Source organism: Lolium perenne, chromosome 3 (assembly GCF_019359855.2).
Source record: "Lolium perenne isolate Kyuss_39 chromosome 3, Kyuss_2.0, whole genome shotgun sequence".
NCBI lineage: Eukaryota > Viridiplantae > Streptophyta > Magnoliopsida > Poales > Poaceae > Lolium > Lolium perenne.
In genome coordinates, this window is record NC_067246.2 from 1,857,028 (window position 1) to 1,873,855 (window position 16,828).

General features: G+C 45.8%; 1 protein-coding gene across 1 annotated transcript; it reads left to right on the plus strand.

Moving 5' to 3' along the window:
• Positions 1 to 11,971: 11,971 nt before the first annotated feature.
• LOC139837447 (uncharacterized) lies at positions 11,972 to 12,499 on the plus strand. Its single transcript, XM_071826894.1, has 2 exons — positions 11,972 to 12,133; positions 12,230 to 12,499. Exons 1-2 carry the CDS (start codon positions 11,972 to 11,974, stop codon positions 12,497 to 12,499), a joined length of 432 nt encoding a protein of 143 aa, XP_071682995.1.
• The last annotated feature ends 4,329 nt before the right edge of the window (positions 12,500 to 16,828 follow it).

Sequence of the window (16,828 nt, forward strand, 5' to 3'; positions counted from 1 at the left end):
GGCGGCGGCGCGGAGGGCGTCGGTGGTGGCGGCGCGGCAGAATTTGGCAGCCTGGCGGCAGGGGCTAGGGTTTCTCCGGGTCGTCGCGGGAGGTGGCTCGCCCCGCGACGCCCGTTGGCTTTTATACAAACCACCCTTTTGTCGCGGGTCGTGGCTCGGCCCGCGACAAAAGGCCCCTCTTTTGTCGCGGGTCGTGCCACCACCCGCGATAAAAGGCTGGGTCTTTTGTCGCGGGTTGAGCCACCACCCGCGACAAAAGGGGGTGGGGGCTGATCCGTGGCATAGTGCATCCAACGGCTCCGGCCGTTTGTATCCAACGGCCTGGAGCCGTTGGACGCGGATCAGCCCCATTTCTGATATTTCCCTCATACCCCTTTTCTGTTTTAAATAAATAAAAACTATTATTTTAATAACTTTTAAATGGTAACTCAAATAGAAATGTTTTATATATGAAAATTGATCAGAAAAATCCAATGAACATGAATATGACATCCATATACCTATTTGCATCTCGCATCATATCAAACGTTGATAGTCGTGTATGTTTTACCCCTAATGATATGCGGAGTATTTCGGACACCGACTAACTTTGATATGTTTCTGTTTCTTTTGAACTGTGCACCGCCGCCGTGCCACACGTAAGGTTTCCCCGTGCCACGTGTCGCCACCGCTTCCACGTGCCTCGCCCCGCCGTCGCCGTCGTGCGACGTGTAGCCGTGGCTTACACGTGCCATGCCCCGCGTGCGCTATATAGAGCGCCGCGTGCGCGCGCAACCACACGTCGCCGCCGCCTCCGCTCATTCATCTCCGGGATGCCACCGCGCCGTCGCGGGTCGTCCGGTTTCCGTGGCGTCCGAGCACGTCCGAGCGGTAGGTTCTACGCCGAGATACGCGCCGGTGGCTTCCGCCTCACCCTCGGCACGTACAACACGTCGGAGCTGGCGGCGCGCGCTTACGATGCGGCGGCGTGGCGATTTCGGCGGCCACGGCGCGACATGAACTTCCCGGATGTTGAATCGCTAGAGGAGGCGGAGTTCCTCGCGCCAGCGCCGTGCCTCGTCGACGACGAGGACCGTTGCCGGCACCGCCAGGTGCAGCGCAGGATCGCCATCGCCGAGCACGATGAGCAGTTGATGCGCCAGTGGAGGGCGCAGTTCCCCAACGACGTCAACAACACCGACGCGTTCTTCACTGACCTCAGGGCACAACGCCGGTCCAACAGGCGCCACCGTCGGGCCGTCGCCGAGTTCGAGCTCGACAACCCGAATACAACTTGGGCCGAAAACGACCCTCGGTGGGACGACATTTGGACGGAGACAACCTCTGACGACGAGTCATTTATCTATTTTAATTGTATTTTCAATAAAGTCGTTATCGGTTGTTTTAGTTTAAATTTAGTTTATAAAGTCGTTATCGGTTGTTTTAGTTCAATAAAGTCGTTGTCGGTTGTTTTCAATAAAGTCGTTGTCGGTGGCTTCATCCTGATGATGAGAAAGTTTCCCGCCACGACGCCGCGCGGGAGGAAAAGGGCGGGAATAAAATTTTATTACGATTGAACTGGAATTAAAGTACATAGCTCAACTGAAAATTAAGATACATGGCCAGATTCGAATGTTCGAGTCATTCAGTCATACTCGTGCCTAGCCCTATAAACGTCGCCACTGTAGTCATCGTAGTCGCCGACGTCGTCGTCGCTGGCATCGGGGTCGCGGTAGTCGAACCTCGGCGGGTGAGCACATAGCTCAACTGAAAATTAAGATACATGGCCAGATTCGAATGTTCGAGTCATTCAGTCATACTCGTGCCTAGCCCTATAAACGCCGCCACTGTAGTCGTCGTAGTCGCCGACGTCGTCGTCGCTGGCATCGGGGTCGCGGTAGTCGAACCTCGGCGGGTGAGCACGCGTGGGCTGGGACTGAGGGTAGCGCAGGAGGGGGCCACGGTAGGCCATGACGCTCTGGAGAGTCTGGCCGCGCCACCATAGCCGCCGGCCGGCCTCGTTGAAGTTCGAAGGAGGCGGGCCATCCTCCTCGTGCCTGGCAAGCGCACTCTCACGCCGATTGATGAAGAAGCTGTCCCAAGTCGGGCTGTAGTCGGGATGCCACTGGGGATTCCTCCGCTGCTCTGGCGTGAGCTCGAAGTAGTAGTGGTTCGTGATGGCCATCTCGCGCGCCACCCCTAGAGGGACAGGAGGGACCGGTACGCCTCCGACGCTCAGCAACCAGCTGGTCGGGACGCGGTAGCCCGGCGGGCAGGGGTAGTTCGAGGCGCAAAGCGCCTCCGCCTCCCGGGGGGTTAGAGATACGATGGAAGCCATGGGAGAGAGTGATGAGGTTTGCAGATATGAGTCTAGATGTGATATGTAAATGGAGGCCAAGCCTACATATATATAGTGAAAAAATGGCGAGAAGACGGAGGCGGGAAGCGGTGGAAAGCGCGGGAAGAAAATAGGTGGGAACGCAGTGGCGCGGGAAACATTCATCCCGGGTGGGGGCTCATACCGGGACAAAAGATGGGGAGCTTTATCTGGGGGAGGCTTATCTGGAAGGGCCTTATCTGGGGGGTGGCTGACGTGCGGGCAACCATTAGTCCCGGCTGGTGGGTGCAACCGGGACTAAAGGTGGTTTTTCTGTCATCTAACAAAATTGTCGGTGGGATAAGGACGCATGGGTAACCTTTAGTACCGGCTGGTGGGTGCAACCGGGACTAAAGGTGGTTTTTCTGTCATCTAACAAAACTGTCGGTGGGATAAGGACGCGTGGGTAACCTTTAGTACCGGCTGATGGGTGCAACCGGGACTAAAGCTGTCGGCAGGATAAGGACGCGTGGGTGGACGCACTGCTCGATCAGATAAAGCATGTAGCGCACGACGCCCTGTCGGAGGAAGAAGACAAAGTAGAAGCGGCGTCGCGCCTATAAAAGGAGCATCGATACGCCATGGCAAGCAGCTCAACAAGCCAAGATGGATGGAGAGTTTCATCCCCATGGATGGAGGAAAGGGTTGGGAAATCTCCTGCTAGCCCGTGAATGACTCCATCTCCTCTAACAGTGTTGGGGAAAGGGTTGGGAAATCTCCCGTGGCGGAACTTCTCGAAGATGCCCTTGGTGCACAAGCCCTATGGCATCTTCGGAAGTTCCGCCTCGGAAAATATTTTCCTGCTAGCCCGTGAAAGACTCCATCTCCTCTAACAGTGTTGGGGAAAGGGTTGGGAAATCTCCCGTGGCAGAACTTCTCGAAGATGCCCTTGGTGCACACGCCCTATGGCATCTTCGGAAGTTCCGCCTCGGAAATTTTTCCTGCAAGCCCGTGAATGACTCCATCTCCTCCAACAGTCTTGGGAACTATGTATGAAGAATACATTATTACATTACAGGTTTAAATATCACCAACATCGCCATCTAGTGCTGTGATTTTTTTCTACGCCGTAGCCATGGAGAATCTTCATCATTTAGCAAGATGCTTGGGTCAATCTTCACCGTGAAGGGCGGAATTTCTTTAAACTTATTATAATCTTCTGACATGTCTGTCTTGTCATCCACTCCCACGATGTTTCTTTTCCCCGAAAGAACTATGTGGCGCTTTGGCTCCTCGGTTGGTGTATTCTTTTGTTGATTTCTTTTTCTCGATTTGCTAGACATGTCCTTCACGTAGAAAACTTGAGCCACCTCGTTGGCTAGGACGAATGGCTCGTCCATGTACGCAAGATTGTTGAGATCCACTGTTGTCATACCGTACTTATCGTCTACCTGTACACCGCTGAGCTTCACCCATTTGCACCGAAACAAAGGAACCTTAAAAGTGGGTCCATAGTCAAGTTCCCATATCTCCTCTATGTACCCATAATATGTGGTGGTCTGCCCATTCTCGTCTTTTGCATCGAAGCGGACACCACTGTTTTGGTTGGTGCTCTTTTTATCTTGGGCGATCGTGTAAAATGTATTCCCATTTATCTCGTACCCTTGGAATGTACATATGTTTGAAGATGGTAACCTTGCCAACAAGTACAGCTGCTCTCCAACAGTGGTGTCACTCATGAGATGTCTTTGCAACCAACTGCCGAAGGTATTCATGTGTTGACGTGTAATCAAGGACTCGGGCTGGCCCGGGCTTATTTCTCGTAAAACATTCTTGTGTTTCTCGATGTACGGAGCCACCAAGCTGGAATTGTATAGAACTGTGTAGTGTGCTTGATTGAAAGAAATCTTGTCCCTGCACACCGTTGCTTTCCTTCTGTCAAGACCCGGATTTAATTCCAGATGCCTATTATGCCATACATCGCAATCCCAGGAATATTGTTTTTGCGAGACATAATAGTTGATATCACAGAACATTATTCATTACAAACCATAATCGTCTTACAACAAGGGATCTCATGATCCAATATTAAAACAACAGTTGATCTACAGATCAACATACAAATCACACAGCGGAAGAAACGTAGTAGCGGTCCATCTATTCCACAGGCAACGCTTGACGTCAGGAGGTAGTCCTAGTTATCGTAGACGTCCTGTTGTCCATCATCCTGGTACTGGTGCTCCTCTTCATAGTACTTTAAAGTACTCGCAAACTAATACTAATAGATTACTAGTAAACTCATTAAGGGTTCTAAGCTCTAGGTTTATTTGCATAAAGCCAATTTTATTTCATCAACACTTAGTATTCAAAAACTTTCCTAAGACTACTCAAGTGGGAACATTAGTGTCATTCCCACAACTCTGTTGAGATCAAGTCAAAGTCATAATTCAAGTCACAAGTCATTTTTAGAAATATCTGACAATGGTAACAGTATGGCCATCCAACTGTACATGACCGCGGACGCAGCTATTCGAATAGTTTAACACTCTACAGAGGTTGTACTCTTGTGCCACAACATTTGATTACATCCGTCAGGGATAGCCCTGAATAATCATAACTCAGTATGCGGATCATCAACCATAACCTTTCAATTACATACCCTAGTATAGGCACCTCCCCTGTGAGCTTGGCCTCCTAGTGATGGCTACCTGCCACCCTAGGAACTGCACAGGGCTTGGGTCGGACATTCATCTCTTTTCACGTCATTTCACATTTCACGGAGGCAGCCTCGGCACAACCCCTATGACGCTTGTTCAGAGGGAACCCATACTAAAATACATAAGTTTCCAGTTAAGCCCTACCCATAATCAGGTGTTGTGGGGGTACTCTAAGGTTGGAATGGTATCGCATCCGAACCCAATCATCAGTTTTTGTCAAATTCACCTTGTTATTCACAAGTCATATTCACCTTCAAATCTTTCAGTAGAATGACTCATCATTCTAAGGTTTTCAAAGTCATTTGTTTCACAAGTTCCCATCTAGAGTAGTCAGTTTTAGTTTTAGCACTAGCAACTAGTCATGAGGGGTGCTAACTAAATTCTAGCTCTCTAGGCTAAATTTGATGCTCTTGGGGTACTCTATACTTAGACCAAAGTTAACTATAAAAATTAAGCCTTGATAGACAAAGTAAAATATTTGCAAGATAAAAACTTGGGCTTGGAAAGGAAAATCCTGAAACATAACATAATATTGCAATGGTGTCTTGCTCTAGTAGAGCTTGCATTAGGGTAGCTTGCAAGAGTATAGCTTGCCTTGATTGGTACAGTGATCAAAATGTTCCTCTTCTTCTTCGTAGAAGACCTCTTCTTCCTCGTAGTCTCCGGTACTAGCGTCTATAAACGAATACGAGGATACAATCACCAAAGAATACTTAAGTAGACTAATTAACCATAGTGGTTCACACAAGATGATCTAGCATCATCACAGTCATCATTCAATATCATACTAGTGTTTTCTTTCTTTAGTTTTTAAAGATGTAATTCTACTACTTGAGAATTACAGGATTTAATACCCACTAGGGTTTCCATTCATTTCCTTTGATAGTAATTTCTTCTTATTGAACATTACTAAGATTTAATTTCCTCCAATGATAAGATATGAGATCATGTTGACCAAAGTCACCACTTCATATTTATCCATTTTGGAAAATGATTTAAATGAGATACTACCTCTCATACAATTTAAATACTACTTTGATTTAATATCCTCAAGTAAGAAATGATGAGACCATGCAACTAAGGTCATCACCTTACTTCACATTACTTGGGAAGATGATTTAAATGAGATGCTACATCTCATAGATTTGAAATTCTAATTTTGAAATAATTTAAATGGGCTAGAAATGACTACATAGTCATTATTTGACTCTAGCCCATGATCCTTTGAAACAACCCTGGCATATTTTTACATAATCAAATAGAGGGTTTGAAATGTGAATTATGAGAATTGGAAACACATCAAAATTCATTATGGTTGATTTTATAAAATTGTTTGAATTTGGAAAAGTTAATGCCTTGTCATTTTTGTTGTAAGTGATCTACAATGAACTAGGGTTTGGGACCAGTGGGGTTGGCTAGATAATTTCATTAGCTTTGACACAAAATTGGGTTCACTCAAATTGGATTTCTGGATTTTGTTTTATTCAGATTTTGGCAGAGCATCAGTATGCAATTTGAATTAAACAGAAAAACAGAATTCAAATTACTGGGCTTAGGCGGGAAACGATACTGGGCCAGAGAGAGAAAGAAAAGCAGGCCGGCCCAACTGCGCGTCTCGCACGCGTGGGCTCCCTGACAGGTGGGGTCTACGCGTCAGTCTCTTTTCAAACCCGAAACGGTAAGTTTGAAACTGAGCCGCACGATTAGAATCAGATCGCACGGCCCAGAGTCATCGTCGACAGCGACGAGAGGGAAGCCTGGGTGCGGCGAGCCTAGGGAGTTGGCGACTCACCGGAGGTCCGGCGATCGTCGGCGTTGATGCAGGGTGAGGTTGCGGACGACGGCGAGTCTCCTGGTACCGGCGGCGTCTCCTGGGGTGGCTCCTGGCGTCGTCTTCGTCTACGGCGGCTCCGCAGCACTCCGGCGAGAAATTGGATGGCTACTGGCTAAATTGGAATGTGGCTGTGCTCGAGGAGGGGTTCTGAGATGAGAGGAGGCGACTGGTGTGGAGGTTGAGCACGGGGGAGTGCTCCTTTTATAGGGGCGACGAGGTGCCGAGGCGCACGGGGCAGGTCGACCATGGCGACGCCGGTCTGAGCCGCGAATGGGCAAGGTAAGGACGCAGGACTGTTCCCTAGGTCATAGCGGTCACGACGCGCGTCACGGCGTTGAAAATGGGGCACGGGAGTGTCGTCAGCATCGTGGCGACCTTGCAGTCCCGAGGCGGATGACGTCGATGAGATCGACGGCGACAAGGCTCTCCGGCGCGAACGGTCGTGTCTGGGAGGTACATGGCATCATGGTGAGTGGGTGTGAGCGAGGAGAGGACGGGAGGAGGTCAGCAACGACGGGGGCAGGCGACGCTCTAGCGCGTCCAGGGACGTCACCATGCGCATCTGGCGCGTTCTGGGCGTCCTGGGCGCGTCGCGTCCTGGCCAATGTGCTTCTCTCCTTGGCCAATGGCTGGCACGAGCGTGTTCAGTAGAGCAAGGCCAACCTCCAGGACAAGGTGAGATCATCAAGAGAGGAGTGGAGAGAGGGGTGACATGGGGAGTGGCAGGAGTGATTGGCATGGGCATGTTCTGGTCAAAGACAAGAGGAGGCAGAGGCTGGCACTGATGCCAAGGGGTGTGCTAGGGTTTCAGGGATGCAGAGGTGGTCAGGGTTGGACTTGGTCCACCGATTTTTTTCAGCATGGGCTCATATCTATACCCTGCCTGCAAGGTGTTTGTGGAAATGGCCGCAAGAAATTTTATTTCGAATTTTGCCAAACTATTTTATGGGGGTGATTCAAATAATGTTTGGCACCTAGTGATGGCCTTGGTTTGAAATTTGGAGGTGGTTTGGTGAAATTCAAATTTGGGAGGATCTATAATCTGTTTCAAAGTTGCAACTTTGAAAGCTTAAAATAAGAATTTGAAAATGAATCTGCAAGGTTGGTCAACACTAGTGTGATCACCTTGATGAGTTCTTGGATGGGGAGCAAAGAGTTGAGAAAGTTTGGTTTAGAAATTAATAACCACAGGGGTTCAAAGTAGGCATCAGGTTAAAAATTGTCACAAGTGACCATTATCATATGTGACTTGCATTTTTCATTTTTCTTTTGATTTGATTTTCTTTTCACCTTGGTTTTGGTTTGGTGAGTACTATGTTGGGTTTCTTGATGTTTTCAAACCATCCAAGCAAAGTAGATATGGCATAGGCTAGAATTTGCAAATTGGCCAAATGCTCACATAAAACTTTACTTTTATTTGATTTTTTGTTCTTTGTGCCTCTTTGATTTTGAAAAGGGGTAGGGTTTAGGGTTTAGAAACATTTTCAATACTTCAAGCAAACAATCATGGCAAAAATCCAATCATACATGCTTGAACACTATGCACATAAAGCAATTCAATTTAAGTTTTTGTTGGCTCCAAATTTTGGAAAAAGGGAATTGGTCTTCTTCATTGTTTTGAAATTTTGCGGTGTTACACCTTCCTAGTGTGCCTTTTCCAGTCAGCCTCCCCTCATACCGAGATTCAGGAACGCCAATCGGCTTAAGGTCAGGAAGAAAGTCAACACAAAACTCAATGACCTCCTTAGTTCCGTAGCCCTTTGAGATACTTCCTTCCGGCCTAGCTCGGTTATGAACATATTTCTTTAAGACTCCCATGAACCTCTCGAAGGGGAACATATTGTGTTGAAATACAGGACCGAGAATTCTAATCTCTTCAACTAGGTGAACGAGGAGGTGCGTCATAATATTGAAGAAGGATGGTGGGAACCACATCATCCTGTAACCCTGGCAAAGTTTCTGGATCCATTACCTTCTGAGAAATTGCGTTGAGGAATGCACATATCTTCACAATGGCTAGTCGAACATTTTCTGGTAGAAGTCCCCTCAATGCAACCGGAAGCAATTGTGTCATAAGCACGTGGCAGTCATGGGACTTTAGGTTCTGGAATTTTTTCTCCTTCATATTTACTATTCCCTTTATATTCGACGAGAAACCAGACGGAACCTTGATACTGAATAGGGCTTCAAAAAAGATCTCCTTCTATTGTTTGGTAAGAGCGTAGCTGGCAGGCCCTTCAAACTGCCCTGGATGATTGCCGTTTCATCCTTTATGACGTTCCTGGTCCTCCCGTGCTTCTGTTGTATCTTTTGTCTTCCCATACACGCCTAGAAAACCTAGAATATTCACACAAAGATTCTTGGTCAGGTGCATCACGTCGATTGCAGAGTGGACTTCCAGGACATTCCAATAATCTAGATCCCAAAAAATAGATTTCTTCTTCCACATGGGTGCGTGTCCGTCATCGTCTTTCGGAACAGGTCGACTGCCTGGACCCTTTCCAAAGATAACATTTAAATCCTTGACCATGTCAAATACATCAGCACCACTACGGGGGACAGGCTTCGGACTGTGTTCTGCCTCGCCATTGAAATGCTTGCCTATTTTCCTTAAGGCATGCTTGCGCGGAAGGAAACGGCGATTGTACGGGTACACATTTTGGCTACTTTTTCCCAAATATTTACTTTCAGTCTCATCTAAACAGTGTGTGCATGCATTGTATCCCTTGTTCGTCTGTCCTGAAATGTTACTAAGAGCAGGCCAATCATTGATGGTTACGAATAGCAACGCTCGTAGGTCAAATTCTTGCTCGGTGTGCTCATCCCACACACGTACACCTGGTTCGTCCCACAACTCCAAAAGTTCATCAACTAATGGCCTTAGGTACACATCAATGTCGTTGCCGGGTTGCTTTGGGCCTTGGATAAGCACTGGCATCATAATGAACTTCCGCTTCATGCACAACCAAGGAGGAAGGTTGTAGATACATAGAGTCACGGGCCAGGTGCTGTGACTGCAGCTCTGCTCCCCAAAAGGATTCATGCCATTTGTACTTAGACCAAACCATAAGTTCCTTGCCTCACCTGCAAAATCCGGGAACTCTCTCCCGATGTTTCTCCACTGCCGACCATCAGCGGGGTGCCTCAACATCGCGTCTTTCTTACGTTCTTCCACGTGCCATCGCAACAACTTGGCATGCTCTTTGTTTCTGAACAAACGTTTCAACCGTGGTATTATGGGAGCATACCACATCACCTTCGCAGGAACCCTCTTCCTGGGTGGCTCGCCCTCAACATCACCAGGGTTATCTCTTCTGATCTTATACCGCAATGCACCGCATATCGGGCATTTGTTCAAATTCTCGTACTTCTCACCGCGGTAGAGGATACAGTCATTAATGCATGCATGTATCTTCTGCACATCTAATCCTAGAGGGCAGACAAGCTTCTTTGCTTCATACGTACTGACGGGCAATTCGTTATTTCTTGGAAGCAGCTTCTTCAATATTATCAGCAATTTTTCAAATCCCGAGTCAGTCACACCGGCCTCTGCCTTCCATTTCAGCAATTCCAATACGCTACCTAGCTTTCTCTGCCCATCTTCACAACCTGGGTACAACAATTTGTGGTGGTCCTCTAACATCTTGTCGAACTGCAACCTCTCCTTATCTGTGCCACAGTCTCTCCTTGCATCAGAAATGGCCCGACGAAGATCATCATCAACAGGATTATCTGGTGCCCGTTCTTCACCTCCTTCTTCTTCATTGTCTTCCATTGCGGTATCATCGTATTCAGAGAACATAGATCGGTACTGGTCATCGTTATCTTCTTCTTCATCGCCGTCTTCCATCATAACCCCTTCTTCTCCGTGCTTGCTCCAAACATTATAGCGCGGCATGAATCCGAACCGAAGCAGGTGGATCTTAATGTCTCTTGAGCAAGAGTAATCCTTCTCATTCTTACATTTCAGACATGGACAGCACATAAAACCTTGCTTCGACTTGTTGGCCTCGGCCACAAGCAGGAAAGAATTCACGCCCTCTCTGAAAGCGGGAGCACATCGGTTACCGTACATCCATGGATGACTCATCTGCATCATAGGTACAATTATGTATCAGATGCAATCACCTTGCTAAAATTAGTATTGCACGGACTATGTATACAAGGAAATAGTTGTTAACCTTTTAGGATCAAAAAGAGGATAAATCTTATCAAATAAAATCAAGTGGCATCCCTCACAAGTATTTCATCAAACACCTCTTGTGCACATGAAGAAAAAAATGCTAGCATAAACCTCCACTTTTCACCACCAAGGAAAAAATGTAGGGAGGTGGGGGGGGCTGGCTGTGTGTATATATAGGGCTGGCCCTTTTGTCGCGGGTCGTACCACGACCCGCGACAAAAGGGGTGCCAGCAGGCGGCGCCAAGCCTCAGACCCCTTTTGTCGCGGGTAGTGGTACGGCCCGCGACAAAAGGCCGCGACAAAAGGCCCGGACCGCTCCAAAGGGTTTCGGGGCGACGTGGCCAGGCCATTTGTCGCGGGCCTAGACGCGCCCGCGAGAAAAGGCTCTCACGAAAGCCCTATTTTCCACTAGTGTTTGATCCTCAAAATAATACAACCACTAGTAGAAAACATGCCTTTCGTCAGGCCCTTTTGGTCCCGGCCGTGTCTTGGGCCGGGACTAAAGGCTTGGCCACGTCGCCCCGAATCCGCCTAATCGTACGGCACTCATTGGTCCCAGTTTGTTAGGACCCATTTGTCCCGGTTTGGGGCCCAAACCGGGACTAAATGGTTTTGCGGCCCGCTGCGCCTGCGGTACCCCTTTTAGTCCTGGCTAGTGAGACGAGCCAGGACTTAAAGTCAAACGGTTCGTTCCCCCCGCGGATGCCGATCGTCACGTCGCCATTACTGGCTTCAAAATCGAGCGTCACACGTCGGAATCTGGGCCGCCGGCACAGGCGGCCAGCCACGGGAATTGATCACCCGGTGGCTGGCTTGTTCATCTTCATCTTCCTCTCCTTTATATGCCTCACATCTTCTCCACCATTGCCACACACATTCTTCACATCTCCATCTCATCACCTGTACCAAGAAGCTCTCTCTCCGTCGATGTTTTGGCCACAATGGAGCACCTCGCGCGCGGCTCAGCTCCTCCATCTCGGATATACCACCTCATGGCCGAAGGGATGTCTTTGAAGATCACGGTCACTCTCTGTGCAAGAAGGGTGGAGAAGTGGATCCGCGCCGTCAATAGGGACTACCTCGACAACGCACCAATCAAGTGCGTTGGCTTGGACTGCTAGTTCACCAACCCTCGCGAGAGTGATCAGCGCGCCGCCATCCTTCAACTCTCGGTGGCGTGCGAGAATTTGGTATTCCAGATTTGTCAGGCTGATGAAGTGCCACAAGTTCTCAAGGAGTTCTTGCAGGACGATACCATCAAATTATTTGGCGTGGCTATCAGCAAGGATGTGGAAATGCTGAGTCCCTACGGTATTCATATTACTTCTGCGTTCGCCCTCCAGAAGATACTCCCGAATCCCACCAACAATCCAATTTCGAGTCTATATGATCTGGCGAATTCTATCATTGGGACAAATCTTGAGAATAAGAAGAGGAAGAAGTACAAGAAGAAGGACTCCGCGGAATAAAAAAAAAGATGAACTGATATTTGGGTGGGCCAATGTTCCATTGAGCTACGAGCAAGTGCGCTATGCCGCTCTGGACGCTCGTCTAGGCTTCGAGATGGCTAGGAGTTATTGGAAGCTAGTTGGCTACAATAGCCATGTTGATCGTCTCAACATTTGAAGAACTATGCGTATGAACTATGTGTCTTTCTATCGAACTATGTGTATCGAACTATGTGTCTTTCTATCGAACTATGTGTATCAAACTATGTGTCTTTCTATCGAACTATGTGTATGAACTATGTGTCTTTCTATCGAACTATGTGTATCGAACTATGTGTCTTTCTATCGAAATATGTGTATCGAACTATGTGGATGAACTAACCCTAACCCTAACCTCCAACAGCAGCATCTCTATCTGTGACTGCGGCAAATCTGATCAGGGTTGTTCCCATAGCACAAGACCAAGGTCGTGAGCTGCTCCGTACCTGAAGACCATGGTCACGTAGATGGAGGCCAATGGTGGCCACCGTGCCGAGGAAGTCACCATCTTCAGGTTCAGGAGTGAGCGATGCCACCGCCCAGTCATCAGCGAAGAGGGGGAAGTCGCCTCCAAGGAAGACATGGCTACGCTGGGTGCGAAGGGGTCCAGGAGGGATCACCTGCATGCCAGCAGGAACATGGGGGTAGGATCTATTGGGTAGTTCGCCATTGGTGAGGGAGGAGGGGGGTCTCAGATACGTGTGATGGGGTAGATTGCAACAGAGGGGAAATCGGAGCAGTAGGGTTTCTCTATGGAATATATGGTGGATCACGTGAGTTTGCTACAGAAGTTTGTTTGATCCTATAAATTGGGGAATGTTACGCTTGGATAAACATGCACGCAGGATATGTCCATATCTGTAACAACCACTATATCTCATCTGGTTTTGGCATTCTAGGATCTGGTGATCGTATGCTAGGCATCTGGTACAGTTCCTAGAAATGATGGGAGGTTGATTGTTTGGCCTTGAAGGTCCATTAACCGGGTCCATCTGAGGGATATCCCTTAATTGAATTGGAGGAGAAACGTTGTGTAGATGACATATTTGAATTATTATCATTAGTAGGTGATGGCGTGTACTCGGCGTATGCGGACACGCTGTTGGGGAACCCCAAGAGGAAGGTATGATGAGAACAACAGCAAGTTTTCCCTCCGTAAGAAACCAAGGTTTAATCGACCAGTAGGAGAAAGGCGTGACTTCTGAAGGTGTTGCTGGCAGACTAGTGGCAGGGCGCACTACCGGCGTCAGCAACAACGTGGAACCTGCACACAACACAACCAAAATACTTTGCCCCAACTTACAGTGAGGTTGTCAATCTCACCGGTTGGCTGAACACAAAGGATTAGACGTATCGAATAGAAGGAGATGTTTGCAGTAATTAAAGAGAACAAGAATTGCAGTAAGTAACAAAACAGAATTGCAATTGAATTTATCAGTAAAGAAAATAGGATCGGGGTCCATAGTTCACTAGAGGTGTCTCTCCATAAAGAAATATCATGATGTGTGAACAAATTACAGCTGGGCAATTGATAAAATATCGATCAATACATGACAAGATGATTACTATGAGATTTGATATGGGCATTACAACATAATACATAGACCGTAATCTAACTGCGTCTATGACTAATAATCCACCTTTAGGTTATCGTCCGAACCTCTTCCAGTATTAAGTTGCAAGCAACAGATAATTGCATTAAGTATTGTGTGTAATGTAAACAATAGAATTACCCTCGGATAAAACATTGTTGTTTTCTCCCTAGTAGAAACATTACATCTACAACCTTAGAAGTTATAAGGTCACTCTCCCAGGAAACTAGAGGCACGAACCTACTATCGAGCATAAATACCCTCTCTTGGAGTCACAAGTATCCACCTGGCCAGAGTTTCTACTAGCAACGGAGAGCATGCAAGATCAAAAATAACATATAACATGAATATATAATCAATCTCAACATAGTATTCAACATTCATCGGATCCTAGCAAACCAAACATATAGGATTACATAAAGATGATCTTGATCATGTAGGGAAGCTCACAAGATCGATGCATGAAGCACAAGATGGAGAAGACAACCATCTAGCTACTGCTATGGACCCATAGTCCAGGGATCAACTACTCACGCATCACTTCGGAGACGGGCATGGCGATGTAGATGCCTCCGGCGATAATTTCCCCCTCCGGCAGGATGCATGGCGATGTGCATGGGCCCTCCGGCGATAATTTCGTGGATGGAGGCTCGGGTATCCAAGGTTTTCCCGAGAAGATGTATAAATAGGCGGATGATTGAGGTCGGTTGGGTGTCTGCTGGGCCCAGACCACCCCTAGGTGCGGGCCAGGTCCAGTCCGCGCCTAGGGTAGGTCTGGCCGACCTGCTGCGTCTCTTCGACCCCCCTTCGGACTTTGTCTTCATTTCAGTAAAATATTGACTTCGGCTTTTGTTTCGTCCAATTCCGAGAATATTTCCAATAAAACTTTTCTGAAATACAAAAACAGCATCAAACATGGAACTGGCACTGTGGCATCTTGTTAATAGGTTAGTGCCAGAAATCATATAAAAGTGCAACGAAGTGTAAGCAAAACATATATGAATTGGTGTAAAACAAGCATGAAGTATAAAAAATTATAGATACGTTTGAGACGTATCAGCAGGTACATTGGACTTCCGGATACGATACTGGTGAACTTCCTCCATAGTATTAATTGTACCAGAGTCAGATTGACGTTGATAATGCATGGGATTAAAATTAAGATCCACAACATGATAAACATTAGTATGTGATCTGCGATAAATACCTGCATGCCGAGGGCTAGGCATTCTTGAAGATTTGTGTTGAACAACAGTCCGCTCGTGATCTTGTTCCTTGTACCAGATCTGTTCTTCTCTTCTCCAATTCGGACCACCATTGCTCCATAAATGGAAGTAGCAAATAAAATCTTTGCAAATGTCACCAGATGTGAGATCTAGTCGGAGGGCCACAGAGGATGAGTCTTCGAGGTGATCCATGGAGGAAGATCGTCGGCTAGGCTATGGCTAGGGGTGGTGGATTGGGAGATTGCCATGAGAGTAGCCTAGAGGTGGAGGTGGAGGTGGGGAGATCGCCATATTGCTGGTAGCACATCCAATTACTTTAAAGTTATTAATTATGCCATACTATAAGAATAATTTATTTATTATTTGATAATAATAATAAAATATTAATGAAAGTTAACTTATTTCATATTCAAATTCTTCACATTTTTCTAACAATAATGGATATATTATTTGTCCAATTGTGATTTACAGTTTAAAGTAATTAATTATGAAATATTACATGAATAATGCATATATTATTTGATAATAATAATAAAATATGAATAAAATTTAAATTATTTCATATGAAAATTCTTCAGATTTTTCTAATAATAATGGATATATTATTTTTCCAATTGCGATTTACAGATTTAAAGTTATTAATTATGCCATATTATATGAATAATGCATATATTATTTGATAATAAAAATAGAGTATGAATACAAGTGAAATTATTTCATATTCAAATTCTTCACATTTTTCTAATAATAATGGATATATTATTTGTCCAATTGCGATTTACAGATTTAAAGTTATTAATTATGCCATATTATATGAATAATGCATTTATTACTTGATAATAATAATAAAATATGATTGAAAGTTAAATTATTTGATATTCAAATTCTTCACATTTTTCTAATAATAATGGATATATTATTTGTCCAATTGCGATTTACAGATTTAAAGTTATTAATTATGCCATATTATATGAATAATGCATTTATAATTTGATAATAATAATAAAATATGAATGAAAGTTCAATTATTTCATATTCAAATTCTTCACATTTTTCTAATAATAGTGGATATATATTATTTGTCCAATTGCGATTTACAGATTTAATGTTTTAATTATGCCATATTATATGAATAATGCATATATTATTTGATAATAATAATAATAAATAATTTTATTACTTATTTTACTTTCATTGGAATTCATTATGATATTATTAATTATTGTTTATTTAAATAATTGTTTTCAGTTTCAAAAAATTTAAAAGTGTGACACAATGGTATAAGATTTGATATAATTGACATAGTAGTATTTACAACAAGGTACAATCACACTCGCGGGAGCACATCAGGAAAGAACTAAGGAGTTAAGCGTGCTGAGAGCATCTCCACCAGCGCCCCCATAGCGGCCCCGATAGCGATTTGGGGGCCGGCGTTGGTTTTGGGCTCGCACCGATGCGCCCCAAACAACGCCGGCTAATTTTCGAGCCTAATA

Bases quoted from the DNA above. Each gene is read 5' to 3' on its own strand.
- LOC139837447 (XM_071826894.1), top strand. From the start codon at position 11,972: ATGGAGCACCTCGCGCGCGGCTCAGCTCCTCCATCTCGGATATACCAC. The intron at 12,134-12,229 runs GTTGGCTTGGAC...TTGGTATTCCAG, and splicing joins ACAACGCACCAATCAAGTGC to ATTTGTCAGGCTGATGAAGT.